The following is a 23,772-nucleotide window of genomic DNA, read 5'->3' as shown; positions in this document are numbered from 1 at the left end:
TATTCCATCCCTCAACCCTCTCCACTTACCAGTCTGTCTAACCAAGCCCATTGGTTCCCACTCTTTAAAAACATTTCAAAAATATATGCCAGCTAAAAAAGAAGAAGCCAGGGACTGTAAAGAAAAGAGGAAAATAGTGCATTTGATGGGGACTATTTTCAGCTGTGGATTAATACATATTTGGTGCTCTAGTGAGCGTTTCAGGCACAAGGACAGTGTCTCTACAGTGGTCATGTTTATGTACATGTCACACAGAGCAAGTGTATTAATAGTTTTTGAACAATGGAACATATGGCCAAGAAGAGGAAGGTATATCAGGCTTTGATACACACACTTTTTAGTAGGATATATTCACAGTTGGTTTAGATTTTACATGCGATTTGCTGGTGATGACAAAATATAGACAATCCCCAGACGTATCCATTAATCTTATTACAGACTACTAGAAAACAATTAACTTCCATACATACAAATAAATATATTCAAACTGACCATTCAATAGTTTTTCAGTGTATTAAGTTTGTTTTTCAGTGTCTGAAGTGTTTTTGCTAGTTTTCTTCCATTTTCCTATTTTAAAATTTATTTCGGCAGCAACGCACAGAATATTTTCACAAATAAAATAAAAGTTGGAATTTTGAATGCAGTAAAAATGTCAAATGAACAGTTAACAAGCAGCATCATAAGCTTATTGTGGTCATATTTGGCATTGAATGGTAGCATCTGCCTAGTTTATCAATCAGGTGATGTGCCTACAGCCAAGGAAAACATGCCGTCTAAAATTATGAATCAGGGAATCAGAAACTATAAAAGACCAGAATTTTTATTGCCATCAACACAATGAGTGACTGTTCACACATCAAGGTAACAGTGCTGGTTTGAAACGCTCCGTTTCCGCCCGGTCCCACCCGACAGGTAAACCCCGTCTTTATCTGCTCCCTTCCTTTCTCTTTGACACGGTCACGCCTTTATTTCTTTATCACTGCTAAGTTCCCAGAGGAAATCAGGTGCTAGGCAGCGGCCTGCAGAGTGCTTTCAGGTCTTGCTTTTTTTTCTCGGTCTGTCTACTTCTTTAACTTTCTTAACTTGTTAGCCAAGGAAAAAAACAGATGAAAGAAAGATTAGTTCATGAAAGGTAAGAGGTTGGGTATAAGAGAGAGAAATATTGAAGGGGCACAGGGAATGAGATTCTGCAGTTGGTTGCCACGGCTACCAGAAAGCAGCTGATTAGCGGGTGTGTGATGTGTGTTTGGGCCTGTAGGTCCGACTTCGTGGCTGACAAATGGCCCAATACTACATGTGGAGAAAGCAGCGTTTTAACGATCATTTGCAGTAGCTTCCCATTGATCAGCACCGACTTGTCGGTTGCTCCAGTGTTGCACCATAACAAGCTGCAACACTCAAATCCCCTGATATTGAAACCCCCTGAACACGACACACACACACACACACACACACACACACACACACACACACACACACACACACACACACACACACACACACACACACACACACACACACACACACACACACACACACACACACACACACACACACACACACACACACACACACACACACACACACACACAGATTAACTACCCACATCCTCTTCCTTTTAGGCAAAATGAGGCTGAAGACGGATTGAAATTCAATAGCTTAAGGATACTTTGAAAAAAGTGTATAGTGTTAATATTAGCAATCATATGCGCAATCGTTGTCAAACCACAGACGTTATCAGGGAGGAGACAAACCACTTGGAAGAATCCAGACTACAATAATCTGTAAGGCCAAAGATGGCGGTTGTATGACATATGTCCCACCTCCCCCTTAAAACAAAACCATCATTTGCCGAACTCAGGAAACATAGCAAGCCAATGATGTTGTTGCACTGACCCAAACGCACCGCTGAGGTTCATGACATGTTTGTACTATTGTGGCAGCCGCTGCCGACAGCCTTGATAAATGGAAGAAGAGGATATAAGAGAAAAACTTGTGTGATGCATTAGCTCTATTTATTCAAACACCAGGCATAACTCTCACATTTATTCAAGAGCTCTGGTGGGATGAGCTGATGGCGTCAAGTAACGAACCTTTGTATAAGAAGTTGGTGATGTGAAACATTGCTTAGGTGTAGTAGAAGTACATCTTGTGGGAGGAAAACTTTTCAAGCCTAATTTTAAAGCAAACTCTAAACTTCTAAATATGACGTTTTAATGTGCCTATAAAAGTTCAGTTGGGACTCCTCCTCATTCGTTTTGATCGTTCAGGTCTTGTTAGCCAAAAATAACTGCCCTGGGGGACATTGCCATGATGGCATCATGCACATTTAGGAGAAACTTCACAACTGTTCTCTCTGATCTCAACAACACACACTCAGAGTTCTTGTTGTTTCTATGGAATATATCACAGTCATGGATTTCCCACACAGCCCGTGTGTAAACAGTAGATCTCCACTGTGTACAGCTTCTTGTTTTTCCCTCTCCATCTTAGAGTTTAAGCTTGCTGTGATTAACATTGTGATAGTTGTATGTAATAATTAAGATATTATTATAAAAACTGAAATCTAGTATGAGGGGGCTTGACTGAAGATGTATCTGTCACATTATATGCACCAAAAGATTCATTTGTTTAATAAAAAAACCCCAAAAAGATTGATTAAGTCATTTATTAAGTCAGGTTTGTTGTGAATTTTAAGGTTGAACTGTATATGTAAGTGCCAGTCCCTCTGTGACACATCTGATGGCGACAGCTCGCTTTCAATCTAGCAACCTGCATGTATGCGTGTGACATTTGGCGTCTGGAAACTGGCTTAAAGACGCAGAGATGGTGGCTGTGATGAAACGGTGCTGACACTAGAGAGGATGCTGAAGGTGCGGGGAAGAATCTGGAGAATTCAGTAAAACTACATAGAAAATTAAAGTTCTGGGTTCTGACAAAAAAAGATAAAGACTAGACACACACACACATACACACTTTCACAAATAAAGGCCTCTTTGTGTGTGTGTGTGTGTGTGTGTGTGTGTGTGTGTGTGTGTGTGTGTGTGTGTGTGTGCACGCACAAACACTCCCTCTGAATAGCAGTGACTTGACAAAAACAATCTAGAGCAACCAGCTCTGTACCATTTCCATCCAGAGAAAGGGGACAAATGAGCTCACAAGGTTTACAGGAACTGTTGGAGGTCATGATCTGTGAGGCATTGTGGGAATAAACAAATCAAAAGTGGCTATACTTTTTTTTAATGAAGAGACAGAAATGTTTTTGGTGTTTTTAGCTTTTAACAAAAAAAACCATTTGATTTTGCTTTTGACTCTGGCTCTCAAACTTGTAATGATGTGCGAAAGTGTGGAAAATCTGTCAGTTTTGTGTTTTCTAAGAATCTGCGGTTTTGATATGGGTTTCAAATCAGAACACGGTCTCAGTGCCAAACCTTCACCACGTGACACCGTTTCTATGGAATTCCCTGTGAATGTGTTGTGAAGGTCATATCCTGTATGTGTGTGTGTGTGTACTGATACTGAATATACTGTCCCTTTCTCTACTAGACTAGATCTAAGGCAAACATTCTGACAAGCAGACTGACAACTTTTTCTAGACAACATCAAATCTATCCTGGCTTCATTGAGAGGCCTGCCTATCAATGAAGACAGTATTACAGAGGAATGGCTTTAAAGGATACTTCATCTTGGATGGCTAGGTTAGACTGAAACACAAAATTTTGATAGGGGGAAACCATAAGGAAAACAGATTAGAAACCCCAAAAGTGAGAAAGCAAGTTCACAAGGAGTGAGTGACCCAAAGTAGGGCCCTTCCCCGAGTGTCAAAAGGTGAAGGAGCTGGGTCATTTACAAATGTCATCAGCCCTGGCTGGCGCTCGACAAAACTTCCTGTAAGTTGCAACACTTGGGATGTGTACACGTAAACAGTGTGTGGCCAGTGCAGTGTCCCCGAGCCCAGAGCACAGTGTGGAACACAAGACATCATGTATTTTTGTGAGTTGAGTAATTTCACTGTTGACTGCGTGACCGATGAAATAGCGGCTGAAAGGAGCAACAGACGCAGGTGACACGATGTCCTGCCTGCTGAAACAAGATGATGTCATACAAGCAGAGGGAGTGTAGATAAAGTAACAAGTTCAGTGAGTAAATGCAATATTTGTGCGCATGTGTGCGTTTGTGTGCCGTGACCTCTGCCTTATATCGCACCAAAGAGTCCGGGAGGGGATCACAGGATCAGTCAATGACTCGGCAAGATCGAAACTAACAGCAGATTAACAGAGAGTGAAAAACACTGAATTTGAGATTATATATCTAAACATACACAAACATTAACAATCCCATTAATGACGTAGTTGTAATATATCTTATGCACAAACAGTATTTCAGACTCCTTGTGTTTATTTCAAACTGAGCACAGTTGCTTCCTGTTTGGTTTGATTACTCCTTTTTTTCTTTTTGGCCTGATGTGAGAGCATCTGTGGCAATACCCACTTGACCGGACAGGATTCAGAAGAACACACCTGTGTACACAGGTTCCCACAATTAACACTGCTAGTCAGAATTAAAGCCTGAGCTGGGTCATTTCTTCCTGCAATCAAATTCCATCAGGGTATATATATCTAGCCAACGATAGAAAACTCCTGGAAGAAAACGGTGTCCCTCAGTCCTTTATGGTAGAGTGGACACTGAGGCCACTTATGGGTAACACTTGGAGTGCGTACAAGGCACTGAAAGGACTCTGAGATCATGACAACAACCGTTCTCTGGCCTGATGAGACCAACACTGGACTCTTTGTCCTGAACAGCTATTTCTTGAAAAAGAAAACCTGCTTCAGAGTGAACACAGCCTTCATGCTGCCTTTAAACTGGGTGTTTACTGTGTTCTAGAGAAGAGCTCTCATGTGGTATTCATGACCTTCGACCTCTGGATTTTATGAAAGCTAACAGTTCAAGAGATATGACGCCTTTGCTGATGTTTTCAAAAATGGTGGAGACAACGCAGTTCATTTTTCTTTTGGCGATTATTTAAAAAATGTAATTCTAGTTGTAAAATATATATTTTTTGTAATTTTATAAGTTTAAATGTAGATAACCTAACAGCCTTTTCTCTCTGTCAATACACCTGGATGGGCAATGGATTCCTCCATTTTGTTACACAATTGCTAGCTTGCTAAATTGTTAGCATCTGTGGCTTCTACAGATCGACAGAAACGTTACCCTGTTGCCGTTGCCTAGCAGCGGTTGTCGACTTAACCACCTGAACAACGCTGGAGTGACCTCACAAGAAGTCTCTGAATGTCCTTGAATGCAACATCATCTCAAGAGAGATGTGAAGATTTCAAAAAACACTGAGCTTTACAGGATCAGCAAGGAAGAATGGGAATCCAAATGCAAAATCACCTCATATTCTTCATCCTAATAAACATTATCATCACCATCAATTGTTATATTAATTGTTGACAAATGTGTTTTTTTTATTATTCTAGTGATTTAGTAGTTGCAGGATCAGTCAGTTTCAACCCTTACACCAACAAATCTGTGTCTAGTCAGAAAAACAAGCCACAAAGCGTGGGCCTGTTCCTCCTCCCTTATCAATGTCCTCATTATCTCCACAAGTAGCATCTCTTCCTGCTCCTCCTCAAGGCCTTTGGCCGCTTTTTCATGCTTATCACAATTGTCCAGGCATTTTGAGAGGCAGGGACGTCAGGCCGACTGCTAAAGCTTCAACATGACCAAGACAGGAAGGAATCACTGCAGTGCTGAGCACTGAGTGGAGCAGACCACCCTACAGCACAGTCAGATCTTACAACTCTAGCTGATGACCTGTAAGCAGCTAGAAGGCAAAAATCTTGCAGATAATAGATTCTGTATGAGATAATACTAACAGGAGCAAAGTCAAGTAAAATGTGGATCAGGTCCAATCTGAAAACAATGACAGCTCAAGCTAACACTCACACAGAGGAAAGTCACACGCAGCAAAAATATGAAAAATATATATTATGCTGGCTGATCCCTGAAGAGGAGAGCCTCCTTTTGGATCACAAATGCTTTAAATGTGCATGTTTGATATTGCTGGAACATTTCTTCGACTGCTCAATGTAGTAATTTGACATGGAATGTCAGTTGATGCAGTTCCTCTCCGCTTATTTTTTCTGATGCACTGCTCGGAAACTTGGAATATTAAGTGACAAGCTGACGAGTAGCAGCCACGCGCACAAAGTGTCACACAGCTGTTGATGAAGCTTAGGGTCCAGGAGCAGAGTTGCGCAGAAAGATGTTTGATAAGAACTTAATAAAAAACCTCTGCATGACCCTCATGGAGACCTGGAGTTCAGCCAGGCTTTTAAAACAACTCCAACTGGCACCAGGAAGACGGATAAGCAGCTTCACAGCACAACCGAAACCTGCATGGTAGGTTTTACATTCCATCAGTCATTTAGCTATTTTACACTCCTGATCACTGCCAACCAAATCACAATGTTGGCATCCAAGGGGAGGGGCAGGGGGGCGACAGACCTGGTTTGAAGTGGGATGGATCGAAGCAGGCAAAATTTGGAAAGTGAAATATTAAATCGGACACTTGATGGTGTTTGTGCCAGAAGCAGTGTATCTCTGAAGTACTCTTTCTTCTGTTTTTGGACCTCAGAGCTCTGTGTGTGTGTGTGTGTGTGTGTGTGTGTGTGTGTGTGTGTGTGTGTGTGTGTGTGTGTGTGTGTGTGTGTGTGTGCGCGCACATGTTGAGCCGGCGGTGAGGCCATGAATTAAAGAGAAGATTAATGAGTCCGGACATGGAGGCTCAGACTCCAATCTGTTCCCAGTCCCACTCTGGGGGCTGTTTCTCTCCACAAAACCCAATTCTGTCAGTGCGTGCACACACAGACACACTACACACAGAGGAGAGGTAAAGAAGACAGGGTTTCTCTGACTGGATGTCTTCAGCAGTACAACCCTCCACCCTGCAGGCCCTCACGCCACCCAGACACCTCGACGTGACCCTGAGACCTGCCATCTGTCTGGAGGAGAGATGAACAAGACGGATCGGGATGCAGTGAAAGACACAAAGACGGGCAGGGAGTGGGACAGAATCAGAAAGATTAATGGGAGGAAACTACAACAGAGGGTTGGAACAGGCTGATGAGTAAAAACAAAAAAGCCGATTAAAAAAATGACTAGAAACTGAAAAGGGGGAAACGTGAGGAGAGAAGTATGTGGAAAGAGGAGCAAGTGGTGGAGGAGAGGCTCGCAGAGAGGCTCGCAGACAGACTGAAAATGGAAACTACACTTCCTGTTTCTTACTGTACATTTTCACAAAGTCTGATGACATGAAAGAAACTCCCTTCAGCAACAGATGCATATCTATAGGCCATGCACCGGCCGTTTTGGTTCTCTCTTTCTATTATCCGCTCTCTTATTGCGGAGCTGCTGAAGATATGCTTTGTCTTTATTACTTTGCCCCCACGGCCATTCAAACAAGCCCATATGAAGTTAACGATGATGGCCTTGATGCTCTTTATCATCGTTTAGTCCTCGTGCTGTACGAGATCGGCTGCTGCATTACCATGAAATACTCATCAAGCCTCTCTATCCATCCCTCAGCTCTCCCACTTTAATACATGCCATGAGACTCAGTAATCCCGTGATATGCCCCATAATCTGATCACAGATATGAGGCGTAGAGAGAGAAACAGAGAGGAGAGAGTGGGGAAGCGACAAAGAGTGAAGGATGAAGAGGAATGAAACGCAATCAAAGGAGAGGGATTCACTCTGCTGCATGAAGAGAGAAGGTGGATTTTTTTTTAAGAATCTGGCACAGGAGGAAACAGAGACGTGGGCTAGAGGAGAGGGGTTAAAAAAATGAGGGGGCAAGTAGACAGCAATAGATGGGAGAAATAAGAGGGAGATGGAAGCGGGGGAGGGTGTCACTCGTGACCTGATTTCAACACTAAGCCTTGGAGAAGTGGAGCAGCACGCAGGCAGCCGAATGCCGCATCTTCACTCTGCTCTACAGACCTACAGCTGTTCACGCGGCATATAGAAATGTGCACCACACCGTGCGCGCAGCGTAACCCACTGGCCCGCATGCTGCATCCTCGACTAGCTGAGTCACCACCAGCCTCGTCTTCATCTCTCGCCTGCCTTCGTGCCACCTGCATCTGCCCCCTATACCCTCGTCTTCTCCATTCTCGGCTTCCATGCACTGCCAGACAATTCTGGGGGGGCACGTAACCGGTGCACTACAGTGGAAGCCTGATGCCTCCCTGTCTGTCAAACGCTGCTCTAATAGCTCATACCGGCGTCTCGCTGCTATGACAACAATGTGTGTGTTTCCAAATGAGAGAGAGAAGACACAGATAAAGAGATTTAGATGCAGTGTAAATGCTACAAATGTGGTCATTAGAGTCTGTAATAATATTTCACTGCTGTGTGTGTGCTCCAGGGCTCCAGGGACCGTCACACACAACTGACAGAAGTAAACGCACGCACGCACGTCGATTCGGTCTACATCTGCAGTTTGGTTGTGTTCTCATGCTTTTGCACCAACTCCTTCTCCTTAGAGGCAAATGACTGTGTTTACAAGTGGGACACCTGCACTTGCACTCATGTAAACACGACCAACACACAACATGGCTGATGTTCTTGTCATGGAGCTGGAGGCAACTGAATCATACAATCTGTTTGTTGTCATTTTCAAGCTGTGGCTCTGACACACACCATTGAGTACAGCCGCGCGCGCGTGCAGCAACACACACACACACGCACGCACGCACGTCACGGATCTCTAACGATCAATCTGCATAGAGCCGCCCACCACAGAGGTGTTGATTGACAGCGCCCGAAAAAAAAGGGCTGCCATGGATCCAATGCAAAAAAAAGGGATTGCAGGAGCAGTGTGTGTGTGCGCGCGTGCGTATTGTATGTGTCGCAAATTAAAGAATGAGACAAAGTCAAAATTGCGTCCTTTTCAGAGATGGCTCTGCATGCAAAGCGACGGCAACACCTGTGGGCACAACTAAATAGCCAGTACAGCAAATTCCTCTGTGTCTGTGTGTGTGTGTGTGTGTGTGTGTGTGTGTGTGTGTGTGTGTGTGTGTGTGTGTGTGTGTGTGTGTGTGTGTGTGTGTGTGTGTGTGTGTGTGTGTGTGTGGCCACCAGTCCTTTGTTTGAGGTAGTCACATGACCAGTCTGACTTGCCGCCGTCCCCTCCCCTCTGCAGCACGCCAACATACAATAAAACGCTCAAACGCACTAGACAACACCACTCGTGCCATGTGTGAATCAGTTCATGGAAACTTCCCTCGATGAAAATAGCAACAACACCGTCCCTAAAAACAAAGCCCAGTAAAACTACAACAACGACAAAAAGAAAACAAATCTCTCCTAATTAGTCACACGTGAGCCATTAGCGATAAAGGGAAGAGGAGGAGGATGAGATGGAGAGAGATGAGAGGGGGGTAAAAGAGGGATGATGGTAGAGTGAAGGGATGGTGGCAGGTGCATTGGTGGGTGAGCAAGGGATCAAGTCGGAGGAAATCAGTTTATCTTTTTTAATAAACAACCTGACAAACATAGGAAGAAGCATTGGAAGATGGGTACACGGGGTAAACGCCGAGAGGAATAGGGCATGTCTGACCTGTAATATGTTTGGCCACTAGTCTGTAGTACAGAGATGGATATAGGGATGGAGGGTGGGTAAGGGATGAAAAGGAGAAAGGAAAGCAGAGGAAGGGCAGGCAAGGTGGGAAATGAAGGAGCTCAAAAATGATTGATAGAGCAAGAGGGGGGAAGAGGAGGGGAAGAGGGGAGGAGCAGATAGAAAAATAAGGGACAAATATCGACTGGTGGCAGGGGGAGGCGTGCACGCAGAGGAGAAACAGAGGGAGGGACGTATAGGAGATGAAGTGGGGGTTGTGTGAGAGAGAGAGAGAGAGAGAGAGAGAGAGAGGCAGACTGGATAGGTCCCAAGGGTGAGATTTCCTGCTTTTCTTCAATAGGGCAGTCTGACAGACGACTCTGTGGATCTAACTGCCTATCCTATGTGCATGTTAATTACAGAGACAGAGAGAGAGAGAGAGAGAGAGAGAGAGAGTGTGTGTGTCCGTGTGTGTGTATGTATAAATAAGTCTGCTAAGGAAAATGGCACAAAGGAAGCTCAGGTGTTTCCCTTGTCAAAACAAGTCAATGGACGAACCCTCCATAGGCCTTTAGTTGCAGACTCTGTGTCTAACCCACTTTACACTACAGCCTGTTTTGCATGTCATAATCACACACATAGATATAAACTACTGGATGTGGAATGAAATAGGCCAAAACAAACAACATGTTAGTCAATCTCTTAACATATCATCAAAAGATATCGATATATCTCAGCCCAAAGGGGAAACCACCACCAGTTGTGTGCTCTTGGTAAAGAAGGAACATGTCAGCCGGTATGAATGTCAGGCTTTGGGTAAGCTCAGTGATCAGGTCATTAATGTTTGTGTTTATGGGATTTCTTGAGGATGAGAAAAATATAGGGGATCACAAGACTTGAAGTGCTAGTGCTGAAAACTGCATATATCAAAGACATTTTTCTTCTAGTTAACTTTTCTTTGACCTTACAGAGACCAGCGACACCACAAAGAAAAACAACTGGGCTAATGGTCTCTTCTATTCTCCTGCTTCTGTACCCCCCCACCACACACGCGCACACACAGCTCCAGACAAGCTTCCCCACACCGTGGCAGTGTGGTTCTTCTAAATGAGTTAAGCCTTTATTAGTCTGTCAGAGGGGGGGGGGGAAAACATTGTTTCCCTCAATAGCAGGTCGAGACATTATTCATCTATAATTGGTAATAACCCTGTACCCCCACCCTGGGGCGGCTCAATCTTCACTGAGTAATCACTGCCATCGCCTGCTCTGCTGGAAACAGCGTTATTAGGTCGATGGCACCGTCTCTACCTCTGCTGTCTGCCGAGGAGGTTTATCTCCTGACAATACGTGGCTGCAGTCCCGCGCTGCTTCTGAAACCACATGCTGCAGCGAGGAGAGTATGTCTGAGCATATTCATCTCACATCTTCCGAGCTGCCATCAAATACCAAATCTCAGCATCCTGGACAGTGGGAGCTCAAAAAAAGCTGCGGCAGGATCGTTTGTGCTGCGGTTTTATGACAGCAAGATTTGTACTGCTGAGCAAAAACACCTTTCACTTCTCAATACTCGACTGACACCTCAACTATTTCACATGCCCAAAAGGCTGTAACGTGGTGTGTGTAGAAGTGTTTACGTGGACTTCATAACAGCTTCTCAGTAGCATGGCCTCCACTTATAACTTGTGATTTTTTTTCAAAATTGGCAGATGAATCGATCAAATATTTTGTCTATAAAATGTCAGAGAATTGTGAAGATCAAAGAGCACATTGTGACTCAAGTGCTTGTTTTATTCAACCCATGAATAACTAAAAACTATTCATTTGATTTTCGAAAAAAAGTTGCCAGTTAATATTTTGTCATTCTTCTATCAATTATGCACCTTATTACTTCAGCTCTGTGCAGAATGGTGCATTCCTGTGCAGTCATAAAATGGAAAAAATATTATTATCGTTATTGCTTTTCTAATAAGGCGTTAGGTTGTGAGTGTAATGCTGTAATGTTGGAGTCTCTTCTTAGGTGACAGATTATGGATCTTAAACAAATACTGCACATTTGACCTTAAGATTAGCTTCACAACATTGGTTTAAATCATCCGTTTACATCATATTTTATCATGTATTGAATCACCCTCAAACAAAACTGTCCTCTCTATCACAACCCTTCCAAACAGTAAATATTTAAAAATAAATTATTAGACGGTGAGACGGAGCGTTCGCTGGGGGGAAGGGGGAGTAAGTGACCTTGCTGCTGTTAAGAGCAGACTGGTATTTCATCAGCTAACACTAAGGGCACACCTGCCTCACAGCCACACAAAGGTTCCAACATCTGCCAACGGCTCTGTGCGACATCCCTGTGAGGAGGCATCAGGGGAGGGAACGAAGGAAGGAAGGCAGAAAGAAAGAAAGACAGAGAAAGGGGAATAAAGGGCAGAAAGAAAGAAAAACAACAGTCTCATGTGGGTTTACTAAGAGACTCTGGTGCGTTTCAGGGAAAGTCTGGGTTGGCTTTGAACAGTTGAACCACGAAAAAAAAAGAGAAAGTGAAGGTACTGGGACAAAGAGGGGAAAAGCAGTGAGTGACAGGACTGATAAGAGATGATATGACTCTTGTAGTAAACCACCTACTGAACTGAATATTCTACAGAGAGCGCTGCGGCTCACCGGGAATACCCCTGTGGCAACCTATGAACAACTGACACGGGACACATGCCCTCTCTCCCAGCACCAAGACACTGAATCAACGGGAAGAAGTGAAAAAAAAAAAAGTGAATTATACGAAGCTTTGCGAGGGAAGGATGTGGCATCATGTGCTCAGGAGAATGGAAGGAGAAGTGAAACCATACCAGAGGATACTGGTTCATGCTGATCCATTCAACAATTCCTGATGAAGTCATTCACTTCTCTGCGTCCGGGTTACACTGACATGCAAGCAAGAAACCGCAAGCAACGACGACGTGTTAACTGATGTTATTAGCCCAACTTGTGGTTGCTAAGCCAACTGTAGCAGCATTTAAAATGTGTCTGGGTGTTTGTGTGTGTTTGAGGGAGAGAGTGTGTGGGCGCCTCGATTGTTTTGAAAATGACATGAGCTGCACATGACAGATGTGTTGTTTTTACAACGTTAAAATTATTTATTAGTGGTCAGCTTTAGTTTAACCTTTTAGATGACCCTCTTCAAGGCTGATCCATTTTCACCCAGAACATTTTCTATGAAAAATTGTACAAACAGCTATGAAAAGACAATTTAATCATTATCACATTAAGGAAAAATACTATTTTACATTCAATTTCTGCATTTTTAGCCATCCAGAGATTATGTAGTATCGCAGCTGTTTGAGCTAAATGCTAATATCCCGATACGAACATGTTGAGCAGGTAATGTTCGTGAAACGTACCTCATTTAATCTCTGGGACATGGAAATGCTCAACATGATTCCATTCCACAGAGACGTTGGGATACAATAGACAACAATACCACCACCCGGGACACGTATTGAAACCCTGGCCCCCCTTTACAGAATTTGTGGAGAGTGTATCACTCACCTGAGCCAGATTGATTGTAAGGTATGTTATGCAACGTTCCTATCTTACACGCTATTAAAAAATGTACATATCAGTAATCTATTACATTTTATTAAACATTTTGAGAATGATACAAAACAAGAATACAATAAAAATCTAAACAAACTGTCGGTACATTAGTCTTCCTTCGTCCTTTTAATAAATGTCATAAGGGTCACAGCGACCATATACAACCAGTTTCTTTTCATGGTGTAATATACAGCCACCGGAACGCAAATAGGATTTTGAGCTGCGGGGACGCTGACGCACACCACATGTCACACTTCTACTTAATTACATGTGATTTACATTTTGCCCATCTTGCCATATACTTATCATATATTAAAGTCTTAACAGAAAGGTTATCAGTAACCTATTCGTATGTAATTTTTTCTGTCTAAATTACCTACTTTCTTTGTTCATTTTGCCACTGTGTTTGGCGTTGGGGTTGAGGGTTCTGTACTACTGGCCCATCAAGACACTGTACCCAATAGATATTTCAGTGTGGACCACAGCGGTGATGCCTCTAGCATGGCTACACACATCAGCGCTACAGCGCATTTATGAGAGTGGACCTCCCGCAGCAGTTCATGAGGATCCCACAACATCAGTGTCATCCCGTCACCTGTTTCCATATCGTCATTCTGCCAAACCCCTCAACCTCCTCCATCTCTGCGTTATCTCCACGTTTCAGCCCAACGCTGAAATAAATAAATATATTTGAAGTCGACAGTAAACACACACGACAACAAAGCCATGCTCTGCCCAATTGGATTTTTTTTCTAGGTACACGGTTTCAGCCAATGGTATGTCAGCTTCCATAGGATCAACCTTCGACCCGGTGTTATGTAGCGCTGGGGTGAATATAAACAGCCCCTCCCCTCGCTCCCCCCTCGCTTCATACCAGTAAATGGTCAGCACAAAGGAAAAGAGCTGACCTTTACTGTGCACGAAGAGTGCATGAGCGCGTGCACGCACACACACACGCACACACACACACACACACAGGGGTAGTCAGGTACAATACGGCCCACTTTCGAGCTGACCCCAGAAAATAAAACAAGAAAAAAAAAAACAGAGCTTTCATACATGCAGCTGTGGACAAAAGGGGAAAAAACGAACAGATAGTGGAAGAAAAAAAAAAGCAAAGCATAGAGCCAATCAACTGACTGGAGTAAAACAAAGGGCTATCTGTAAAAACCCTGGACTTCATCCCACCCTGTGATGCGAGATCTTCGATCCCCAGGCAGGCGCCGCACAGCTACAAAGCCCTGATGTAGCCTGTTAAGCCCCCCACTTCGACTCAGCCCATTGAGCTCCATGCTGCTGATCAATTAGAGAACAGCTGAAACCAGCTGCTGAACACACAAACAAACATTATGTTTTACCGTTTTTAATCACAGATGCTTTTTGATACCATGTGCTCTGCCTTTTTACTGCTCTATCAAATCTAATCTGAAGGGGGGTTTTTCCTTCAACCTTGTCACGTTTTTTTCCTAGTTAAAAAAATCGTTATGCTCTGGATTTTTCTGTCCCATGTGAGATAGAACTCGCAACCAAATTTGAGGTGTCACTGGAGGTCACTCCGTGCATACAGCCAAGCCTCACTGTCCAGACAGAAGCACAGCTGACCAACGCACACATGATGCATTCAATACATCAATAAACCTGAGGAAAACCTTACTTTAAAAGTAAGTGAGAGATGTTATGGTGCATACAACCATACAAGCATCCGAACACATTTCAAAAACTAGTTGAAAAAACAAATGCTTTATCCATATTTTCCTCCTGACCACGACCTCAGTTTAGCTTACCTATATAACTGAACGCTGTGATGCTGAAGGGTCCTGGTCTCATGGGGGGTATTCATTAAGTGTGTGTGTGAGAGTGAGAGAGAGAGAGAGAGAGAGAGCGAGAGCAAGAGAGAGAGAGAGAGACTCACCCATCCTCCTTGACTTTGGATCCAGGGCTGGATGTTGTTGTCTAGGTACACCGTCATCCACTCAACGATCCTGCCCACCAGCGAACTCATCTCCTTCTCCACACACTCCACACTCAGCGCCCCGCCAAATGCAAAAAGCCCTATGATGCGGCCCCAGTTGACGCCGTCCCGGAACACCTCGTTCATCACACTCTCGAAGCTTTGGTAGGCCGTGGCCGGCGTGATGTGCAGCTGGTTGTGCAGATCGCTGAAGGCGCGCGCGTACCGCAGCTCAAACTCGTTGGCCGAGTCCCGAAGGGCCTCTTTTACTGCATCCAGGCTCGGCGATGAAGGCAACCGTTGCAGCCGCAGTGGGGACTCTGGGGGGGTCCCGGGATTCACGCCGTTTAGAGTTCCGTTGGCATGCGGCGCTGTCTGCTGTTCCTCCCCCAAACCTGCCTCCCCCCGATCAGTCCTGTTCGGAGGCTCATTAAGTCCCATATGGTTGAGAGGATATTTCCTCTGGGAGAGTTTATACTGTATGTAGAAAACCACCAGTTCTTTGTTCTGAGACATTTTTGTGTTTAAATTAGCCTTTTCTCTTCGCTCCGGTACTTCCCCACTCCTCACTGTGTTAGAGTGAATGCTCGCTGTGCCAGGCTTTCTCCCTGCTTTCCTCTGTTCAGACAACCATGGTCAGCTGATATCCAGAGGAGACTTTGGGGGTGAAAGCCAAACCTACAGAAAAGCTGACGAATCCACTCAGGCCCTGTGGAGAAACGACAATAAAAGGTCAAAGTCTGGACAGCCTATAAGAACGCGCTGGTTATAGGTGTGAGGGAAAGGGGTAGTGTGCAGGGATGGTCGGAGACATTCAAATTAAATTTGGACAGGTGGGGTCAGAGTGCTTCTCTCTAATTGGGCTGTTACATATGGAGCAGATGGCAATGATATTAATGAGACAATGGTAGAGAGAGTAGTAGTGTGTTGTGTGTGCGTGCGTGTGCGTGCGTGCGCTTGTGGTAGAGACAGACAAAGGAAGGGGTGGTGTGAGGAAGGTGAGGTTTCGGTGATGAGCGATCAGAGGGACACAGTGGCCCTAGGATCCGTGCAGACCACCACCACCTCCTAATCAATGATCTCTGACCTCCTGTCTGAGCTTTTAGGCACTCTGTTTATCTCAGCTCTAGGCTGTCTCTTTTACTGTCACACACACACACACACACACACACACACACACACACACACACACACACACACACACACACACACACACACACACACACACACACACACACACACACACACACACACACACACACACACACACACACACACACACACACACACACACACACACACACACACACACACACACGCACACACGCAGACAGAGAGAGAGAGTCCCTTGAGTCACCATATGAAATAGAATGGCAACAAGTCGGCATATTGCTGCCCCAGTAAGGGATTTTTAGATTGCATAGCGTAATCAGTGTTGCCATCCTGTTGCCCGAGATGTCAATCCGGCTCTGTGACTAGCTTCAAAATGGAACAATGAAGGCACAACATTCCCGCCCTGAACCGGCTGTGTTGGAGGACCGATTATCTTTGCTGGAGGTTGGTCTGCATGCATTCATACACATCATCATTACAGCCTCACATCACTGCTTCCATTCTGGGTCTAACTCTGGTCTGACACTACTCCGCTTTGGTTTGAACATGTCAATACAAGATAAACTACCGTCGGCGGTTAAGCATTGATGTATGAAACTGCAATTGCAGTCTTACGTTAAGAGTGACACAGGGTTTAACCCTCGACAGCACTCCAGTATGAAAGGGTCAAAAGTAAGCTGAGCTGAGCACATTATTGACAATTGATATATGAGGATTGCAAAAACTACTTTTGTGCAAAAAAAAAGCATTCAAAATGTCACAATTGTTTATACATTGAAAAGGTGGCCCTGAAAATAGAGATATTGATTGATTTATTAATTAATATTGTTGATACACAAACAAAAATCCCCTCAGCTGAAGCTGAATTGATTTATCATTTAAGAGTGAATCCACAAATCTTTTTTTAAGAAAAATAATCCCAAACACTACCTAGTTCCAATTTGTACTTTGTGATCATTTGCTGCCCATTTCTGTCCTATGCAACAATAAATGTAATACATCATAGGTTTGAACTGCAGGTCGGCGAACAAGGGCATAAGATGACATCACTTCAGGAGATTGTTTGGGGTTTTCAACAATTTTCAGACATTTTACAGAAAAAGTGGTGAATCGGTTCGTTAGATTATATCCCCAAAATTCATTTCTATAAAATAATCATAACTTGTCGCCCCCCCAGAAAGCGCAACATTTTCCAGCGAAAAAACACTCTTTCACAGCTCTTACAACAGCTTGACATCCATACCAAGATGTATGGTAAAACTTAACTTCATCAAACATTAATGTCCATAACCCGCAGCCATCAAATCCCAGTTAAGCTGGGCCTACATCCCTGGAACAAAAGACAACACGAGGGTGCAGCTGGGCGACGGATACCTTCCGTCGTCCCCTGCTGCCTGTCACTGTGTCGAGCTGGGCCGGGGTGTCTGCACACCCCGTGCGGGCTGTGGTCGGAACAGGACCTGTCGACGATCCCCGACCGCCTGTTGGTCGTCACGTGACCACCTGACCTTTCCTCTAACTATTCTGACATTTAAGCCGATAATCGGCAGTGGGAGCCAACAATTAGTGTGCGCGGCAGATCGAGGGGAGCTCCGCGCAAACAGCGCTGCTGACGTTACATAGTACACAACTATTCTCCATAAACAGGCACAAAGGAAGCCCGGTCCGGTCTCCGCCGGGCGAACGAGCAAACTGCTCTGCCTCCAGCCTAACCCCGACACGTCAACCTCTTCCAAAGTCCCAGCGCTCAGCCGACGACCTGGTTGGTGTACGAGTCATCTCAGACGGAGACCCGCGCGGCCACAGAGCAGTCGAGTGTTTACTACGGCCACATGGCCCCGCGCTCCCAACACGTGGCTCGGGTTCCAATAGCGCGGCGCTGACGTAAACACCGCGCAGCTCCTACGGGAACACCGAGGCGCCGCGACCAGGGAGCAGCGCCTGAACACAACATGCACGACGACGTGCGCTCAAACGGGCACTCGAATGAAAAAGCAAAAGCAGAGGCGGAGCTCGTGGAACCTGGACTGTGACTCGTCGATAAGGCAGCCGCGGGTGCGACCGGACCGCACCGATCTGCCTGCGAGCTCCAGTCTGTCAGCCCCGTGTGCGCGCGTCAGAGGATCCACTCAGTCCGGCGATGCAGACCGTGTCAACGGACCAACGCGAGCGTCTTACCCGCGGTAACGAGTGAAATCGCACGGGAGTTATCCTCGATTTGTTTCCCTCTGTCGAAACGTCCCGAACCTGTCTGTCTGTCTGTGTCCGTCTATACAGAAGCTGTCACGAGCCAGGAATGTTAGATAGGCCACTTTGTGTGAAAGAGTGTGTGAACGGATCCTCCCACGCCCCCCGCCTCCTCCTCCTCCATCGCATGCCCAGCCCTCCTCTATTACGTAACAGGACGCCTTCCGAGATATCCGGTTAACCGTCGATCCTCGTTTGTACTGTCTCTAAAATCCCTAAACGAGGAAAAACTCCATCGGCTAGTATAACCTGGGACCACACCATAATCTCTTCTATCAGTTTTAGAACAGATAAGAACACTTACTTACTTAATACTTGTTTCCATAGTAATAAGTGGTGGGGGACGTCCGACTACACTAGCACCCTTTTGTTCCCATTGGACCTCTCACACGCCTTATTTTGTTTGGTGCATTCACTGACGCGCTTCTCCTTTACGCCGTCCGGCTGTGAACGTTGCTCGCGAATTAACGGGCTCGGTGGGAGCCCCTGAAGGCAGCACAAGCCATCCCGTTCTCCTGTTACAAACACTGGGCTGAGACCTTTCAACGGCAGCACACTAACACGAAGAAACACTTTGCGACACCACCCTCTGCTCCAGCTTTACAACGACTGTGCCACACGTAGGAAGCAGCATTGCAAAGCTGATTTCAGGGCAAAGCAACACACACACACACACACACACACACACACAGAGCTCCGTCTGCTCCCTTACCGTAGGTGGCTGCTGAAGATGGCTGTCACTGTCAAATAACCTACTACAGTGTTGGTGTGGTTGCACATTCGCTTGCTGTAAACCTGGAGAGGTGTATGCGCAGTGGTCAAACCATTCAGTGCAGCCTGCTCGTGCATTCGCATAATACAACTCGGTGGAGAGAGGCTAGCAGGAAGCTAAATTATGGTTACGCATTCTTCCAAATCTGTCGACCTCCTTACTCTGACTGAATCCTGGGAGGAAAACCCACCACCCCCCTCCTCCTACGCTTTACTCCTCGCACAGTTTCACCAGCGATATGAACACGGCCATCGGAGGGTAGATTCGCAGACGAACCTGAAGCTCTTACTTGAATGGTGTTCTCCACAAAATCGTTGTCTGGCGTCTCAGAATCCAGACCCCGGCAGGAGTAATGCCATCCGTCATTGCTAGCCTGCCCTGGCTAGCTGCTACTGGCTACCGCGGATCCGCCCACAGCTACGCACCCTGCGTAACTTCAACACGTCAGTCCGACTGCGTTCAGGTGAAGTCCGGCCAGAGAGAGCGAGGGGGGGGTACTCTACGACAAGTGCTGTCTCTTCACCAGAAAATGGTATTTGCGACCGTGGTGAAGTTAGTTTAAGGTTGGACAATTCACATACAGACACCGATTGTCGCGGACACGACGGCTATCCCACCTTTCATTTAGGGACCATCAACAAATTCCAATCCAAATTTTCAACAAATGAACATAAGCATGGGTAGCGCCAGGAATTTTTTTTTTACACTGCTGTTGCTTAGTAGTTGCTATGTGACAGAATGGTGTTGCAAGTCAGGACCACTGAGCCCTGTCGCGAGACTACATTGCACTTTGAGATTGCTTTTAGCAATGAAAAGTGCTCTATAAATGAAATGTAATATTATTATTATTATTATTATTATTATTATCACACTACGCATGGTTTCATGTTGGTTTTGCTAAAAGTCAATGAAACCATCATTAAATGAAAATTGTTGGTGTGAGGTGTTATTATGTCAAATCTTGGTGATGCTATAGCCAAGCTACACCCTGGTGCCGCCCATGACTATAGAGATTTTGTCACGGTGACGTTGTGCAGTTAAATATCTCAGGAGCAAGACGGCTGCGGCGGTGAGATGGCGTCAGTTGTACTCCTCAAGCTGCAGCAGCTGGTAGCCACCTCTGTGATGACAGAACTTTGCCCAGATTGGTTTAAAGGCCTCATTGACACACATGATGTGTCTTATTTATTCTGGGAAGATCAGGGGCCTATGTGTGGCGGGTGTCACAGAGTAAAAAAAGGGGAGGTGCCCCAATTACGAAATGTAGCAGATATAGGGCTACCGGCAGGAGGAACTGTAGCGGTTTTTGGGGCTCAGGCCGGCGGAGTGAGGAAGATTGTGCACACCTCATTCCATGCTGGCGTGCAGAGGGATGCTTCAGTGCAGGAAAACCGACCCGCTTCCCTGCTCGCTGGAAGACGGCTGGTAGTCGGTCTGTGTGGATGTAGCTCACCGTACCAGAGCATCAGTGGGCCATTTGCTGCTCTTGCCATATGATTAATTTTGTGGTTTGATTAATATGTTTTGAGGGTTTGCTTTTGTCAATCTGTTTTACTTCCCTCACTAACAAAAAACATTGCATTAGTTGAACTCTGCCAGATAGTGAGGGTGGGCTTAAGGTGTGCCATGGTTCATTTGTTTGCAGTGAAAGTAATCACAAGTGTAAACCGGTGTGTTATCGTCAACATCGTCAAAAACATTAATAAAGCTCTTAATATGATATGAGAATAAACTCTGATACCTGCAGTTAATTCGGTATAAGCAGCATGTCAAATCTGCTTTTCAAAAAATTATATGTAAATAATATGAACAAATAACTAGAATAGAAAACAACCACTCAAAATATTTTTTTGATATTTAAAGTCAGCCCAAAGATATACGACAAATAAGCACATTTGTTAGGTTTATTATTGAATGAGTATTTTTGTCGTTTTTTCTGATGACGATCAAACTATTTTGAACAGAAGTTAAAGTGGTGTCAAATTGTTTCTGCTGCTAAAAAATAAGTAGTTTATGTGTAATGAGGTCATTCTGAATTGTTCATTCATAATAATTAGAAATACTTAACAGTTCCAGGAGATGTGACAATATGCCGTGTGCAATGACAAGGAAACCTTTCCTTACCCTTACCAAAACCATAACCCTATAACCTGATTTAAATTAACCGCAGCATTTAAATGTTTAAAATCATAGAAAATACATGAGAAGTTATGTTGTTGCCCACAATCTTTAGAATTTAGGACAGAATCGAATATAGAATATAAAATTTTGAATATTTAGAATTCCAGGAGACTTGACAATTCGCATGGGCAAACCGTGAACCAATGAATATGTTCATTCTTATCGTGTTGTCTGCCTCAGACATACCTCAGAAATTGTGTTCGTCTTTCCAGTTGGTGGTCTAGGTCCGGTTTAATACTTCCAAAAGTGATCAAGTAACTCAGTGTGTCGCCTCTGTGTCTGCTATGATTCAAATGAGATTCTGAGAGGATTCACTACCTGTTATATGCTATGACATCACAGATCACATGGGGTGTGTGGCTTTGATCCTTTGATCATTGCACCAGTGGGGATGATCACATTTGCATCATAGTGTAAATGTATTGATTTTATTTTAGTTTTCATTTTACAACTGCACTAAATTCTAGACCCATAACACTGGTTTTGAAAAGTAATACTTCATATAAAGGGAAACACAATTTATATGTAGCACACCTATCCCTATTTTAGTCCTGGAAGGGCAGCGTACAGAGTGCTGAAATCCGGCAAATTTAATTCATAATAATGAATACTTTAAGTAAGGATATCTGAGTTACTGTATTCAACTTATATGAACTGTAATTAAAGCACTGAAATATTTAACTGTACCAAACTGTACCACAAAAACTTAAACAGCAAAATGCTGCACAGAAATGTATTGTAATTAATTTATTAATTTATTAATATCACCAGTGCTTGAATATATTGAATCAAATGGAAAAGCATAAATCACACAGGTATCCGTTTTAAAAATAATAATCATTTTCACCTTAAAAAAATACCAGACATCTGCAGGTTCCAGCTTCTGAAAAGAAGCATTTAAATGCTTTAAAAGTGTCAAATCAAAGACAATATATGAGATGTTAGATTGTTGCCCACCATCGTTGGAATTCCAGGAGATGTGATAACATGCATGCAAAAGCGTGTTGCACGAGTGTAGAGCCACAATGCTGCAGCATTCACACTTCCAAATCTTGGTACAAACCACATTGCTTCAATGCTTCAATGCTAGACTCAATTGGAACCAAACGTTGACATGTTGTATGTACATCTCCCCTGCATAAGTTTGTACATTTTCATACAATTCTGCCTACAGGGGGCACTACTGTGTTATTATAACCTGACATTTCTACAATTTTGTGGTCTTTCTTTCTTTCTTTCTTGTGGTCAATCTTTGTGGAAACGTGGTACGCATGTTCTGATGACAATGCAGACGGCGTGTAAAAGTGAGACACCGATAGCCCTGCCTTTAAAGAGCTCCTTTGTCTCTTTTTGCTCATTTTTTTGTGAAAGGGCATGTAAATGTTGGCTTTACACTCAAAGTGGCCAGAACCACGATTCCAATGGGATAAAAGGTTGTAAAATGTCTCCACTAAATGTGAAATGATGTAGCTTGTTTTATAAATCACTATTAACTGGTGGATTTACAACTGTTAACTTGTTTTAAGTGGCCATGAAGAAACTGTTTAATCTCTTAATCTCAATATGACATTTTAAATGATAGGAAATAGAAGACAACTGAAAAGTTAATTTACTCTGAATCTAACAGCGGAATATGGGCAAAACATTGTTTTAACCAGTTTGTCAAGTATGCAAAGCAATAAAGTCCAATAAAAAAGATGTGCCCTATTTGTCTCATATAACATTGTAACAAATATAACAAAATATAACAAATAACTCCAGTGGGTCATGTGACCTGGAAGCTATTGAAAAAAAAATCTTTTCAAAGAGGTATTTATTGATGGTCCCTAAGTGAAAGCACTGGTGAGGGCTCGGTGAGATAGCTGTCACCGTCTGTCACATTACCAACCTAAAGCTAACTTCTCGGCAGTGTATTTGCGACTCCTCCCCCGGACTTGCTGACAACTAGCCGGCTAGTAGCAGGACAGGAGTCTCCAGTGTTTAGCGTTAGCGCTAACTAGCTAAACATGAGCTAGTTTGCTGGAGCCACTCATCTTACCCCACATGGATTATTTAAGAGTTGACTTAAACACATCTCCTTATGGTTTGTCCATCTACTCACTGGTTTATGGATCAATAACATGGCAATCTCTGAGTCTGAACAGGGGCCCGTGCGGCAGCTGACAGACAGCATCCAATTTTGTTTACCCTCACAAAGGATGTGAGAGGTCTCCATGGTAACCTTTGTTACCCCCTAAACTGCAGCGCGCCTCAGGCCTGCTACCACTTTGAGCGCAGTGCCCCCCC

The 23,772-nt window shown here is 44.2% G+C and overlaps 1 protein-coding gene across 5 annotated transcripts in view; it reads right to left on the bottom strand.

Moving 5' to 3' along the window:
* bcl2l1 (BCL2 like 1) overlaps positions 1-21,800 on the bottom strand; it is a 30,874-nt gene extending 9,074 nt beyond the window's left edge. Inside the window, exons 1-2 of one of the 5 annotated variants that reach the window (XM_035644039.2) lie at positions 21,673-21,800; positions 15,135-15,882 (exon numbers count right to left, since the gene is read on the bottom strand). In XM_035644039.2, the coding sequence (XP_035499932.1) occupies positions 15,135-15,689 (555 nt within the window). In that variant the 5' untranslated portion in view covers positions 15,690-15,882; positions 21,673-21,800. Of the gene's footprint in view, positions 1-15,134; positions 15,883-18,464; positions 18,620-19,245; positions 19,470-19,581; positions 19,780-21,672 lie in introns of those variants that run through there. The other 4 variants (XM_035644042.2, XM_035644041.2, XM_035644043.2 and 1 more) reach the window with 4 other exon arrangements.
* Positions 21,801-23,772: the final 1,972 nt, after the last annotated feature.

The sequence above is a fragment of the Scophthalmus maximus genome, chromosome 3, assembly GCF_022379125.1.
Source record: "Scophthalmus maximus strain ysfricsl-2021 chromosome 3, ASM2237912v1, whole genome shotgun sequence".
Lineage (NCBI taxonomy): Eukaryota > Metazoa > Chordata > Actinopteri > Pleuronectiformes > Scophthalmidae > Scophthalmus > Scophthalmus maximus.
The sequence above is the reverse complement of the archived record's forward strand: the minus strand, read 5'-3'. Positions and strand labels throughout refer to the sequence as shown.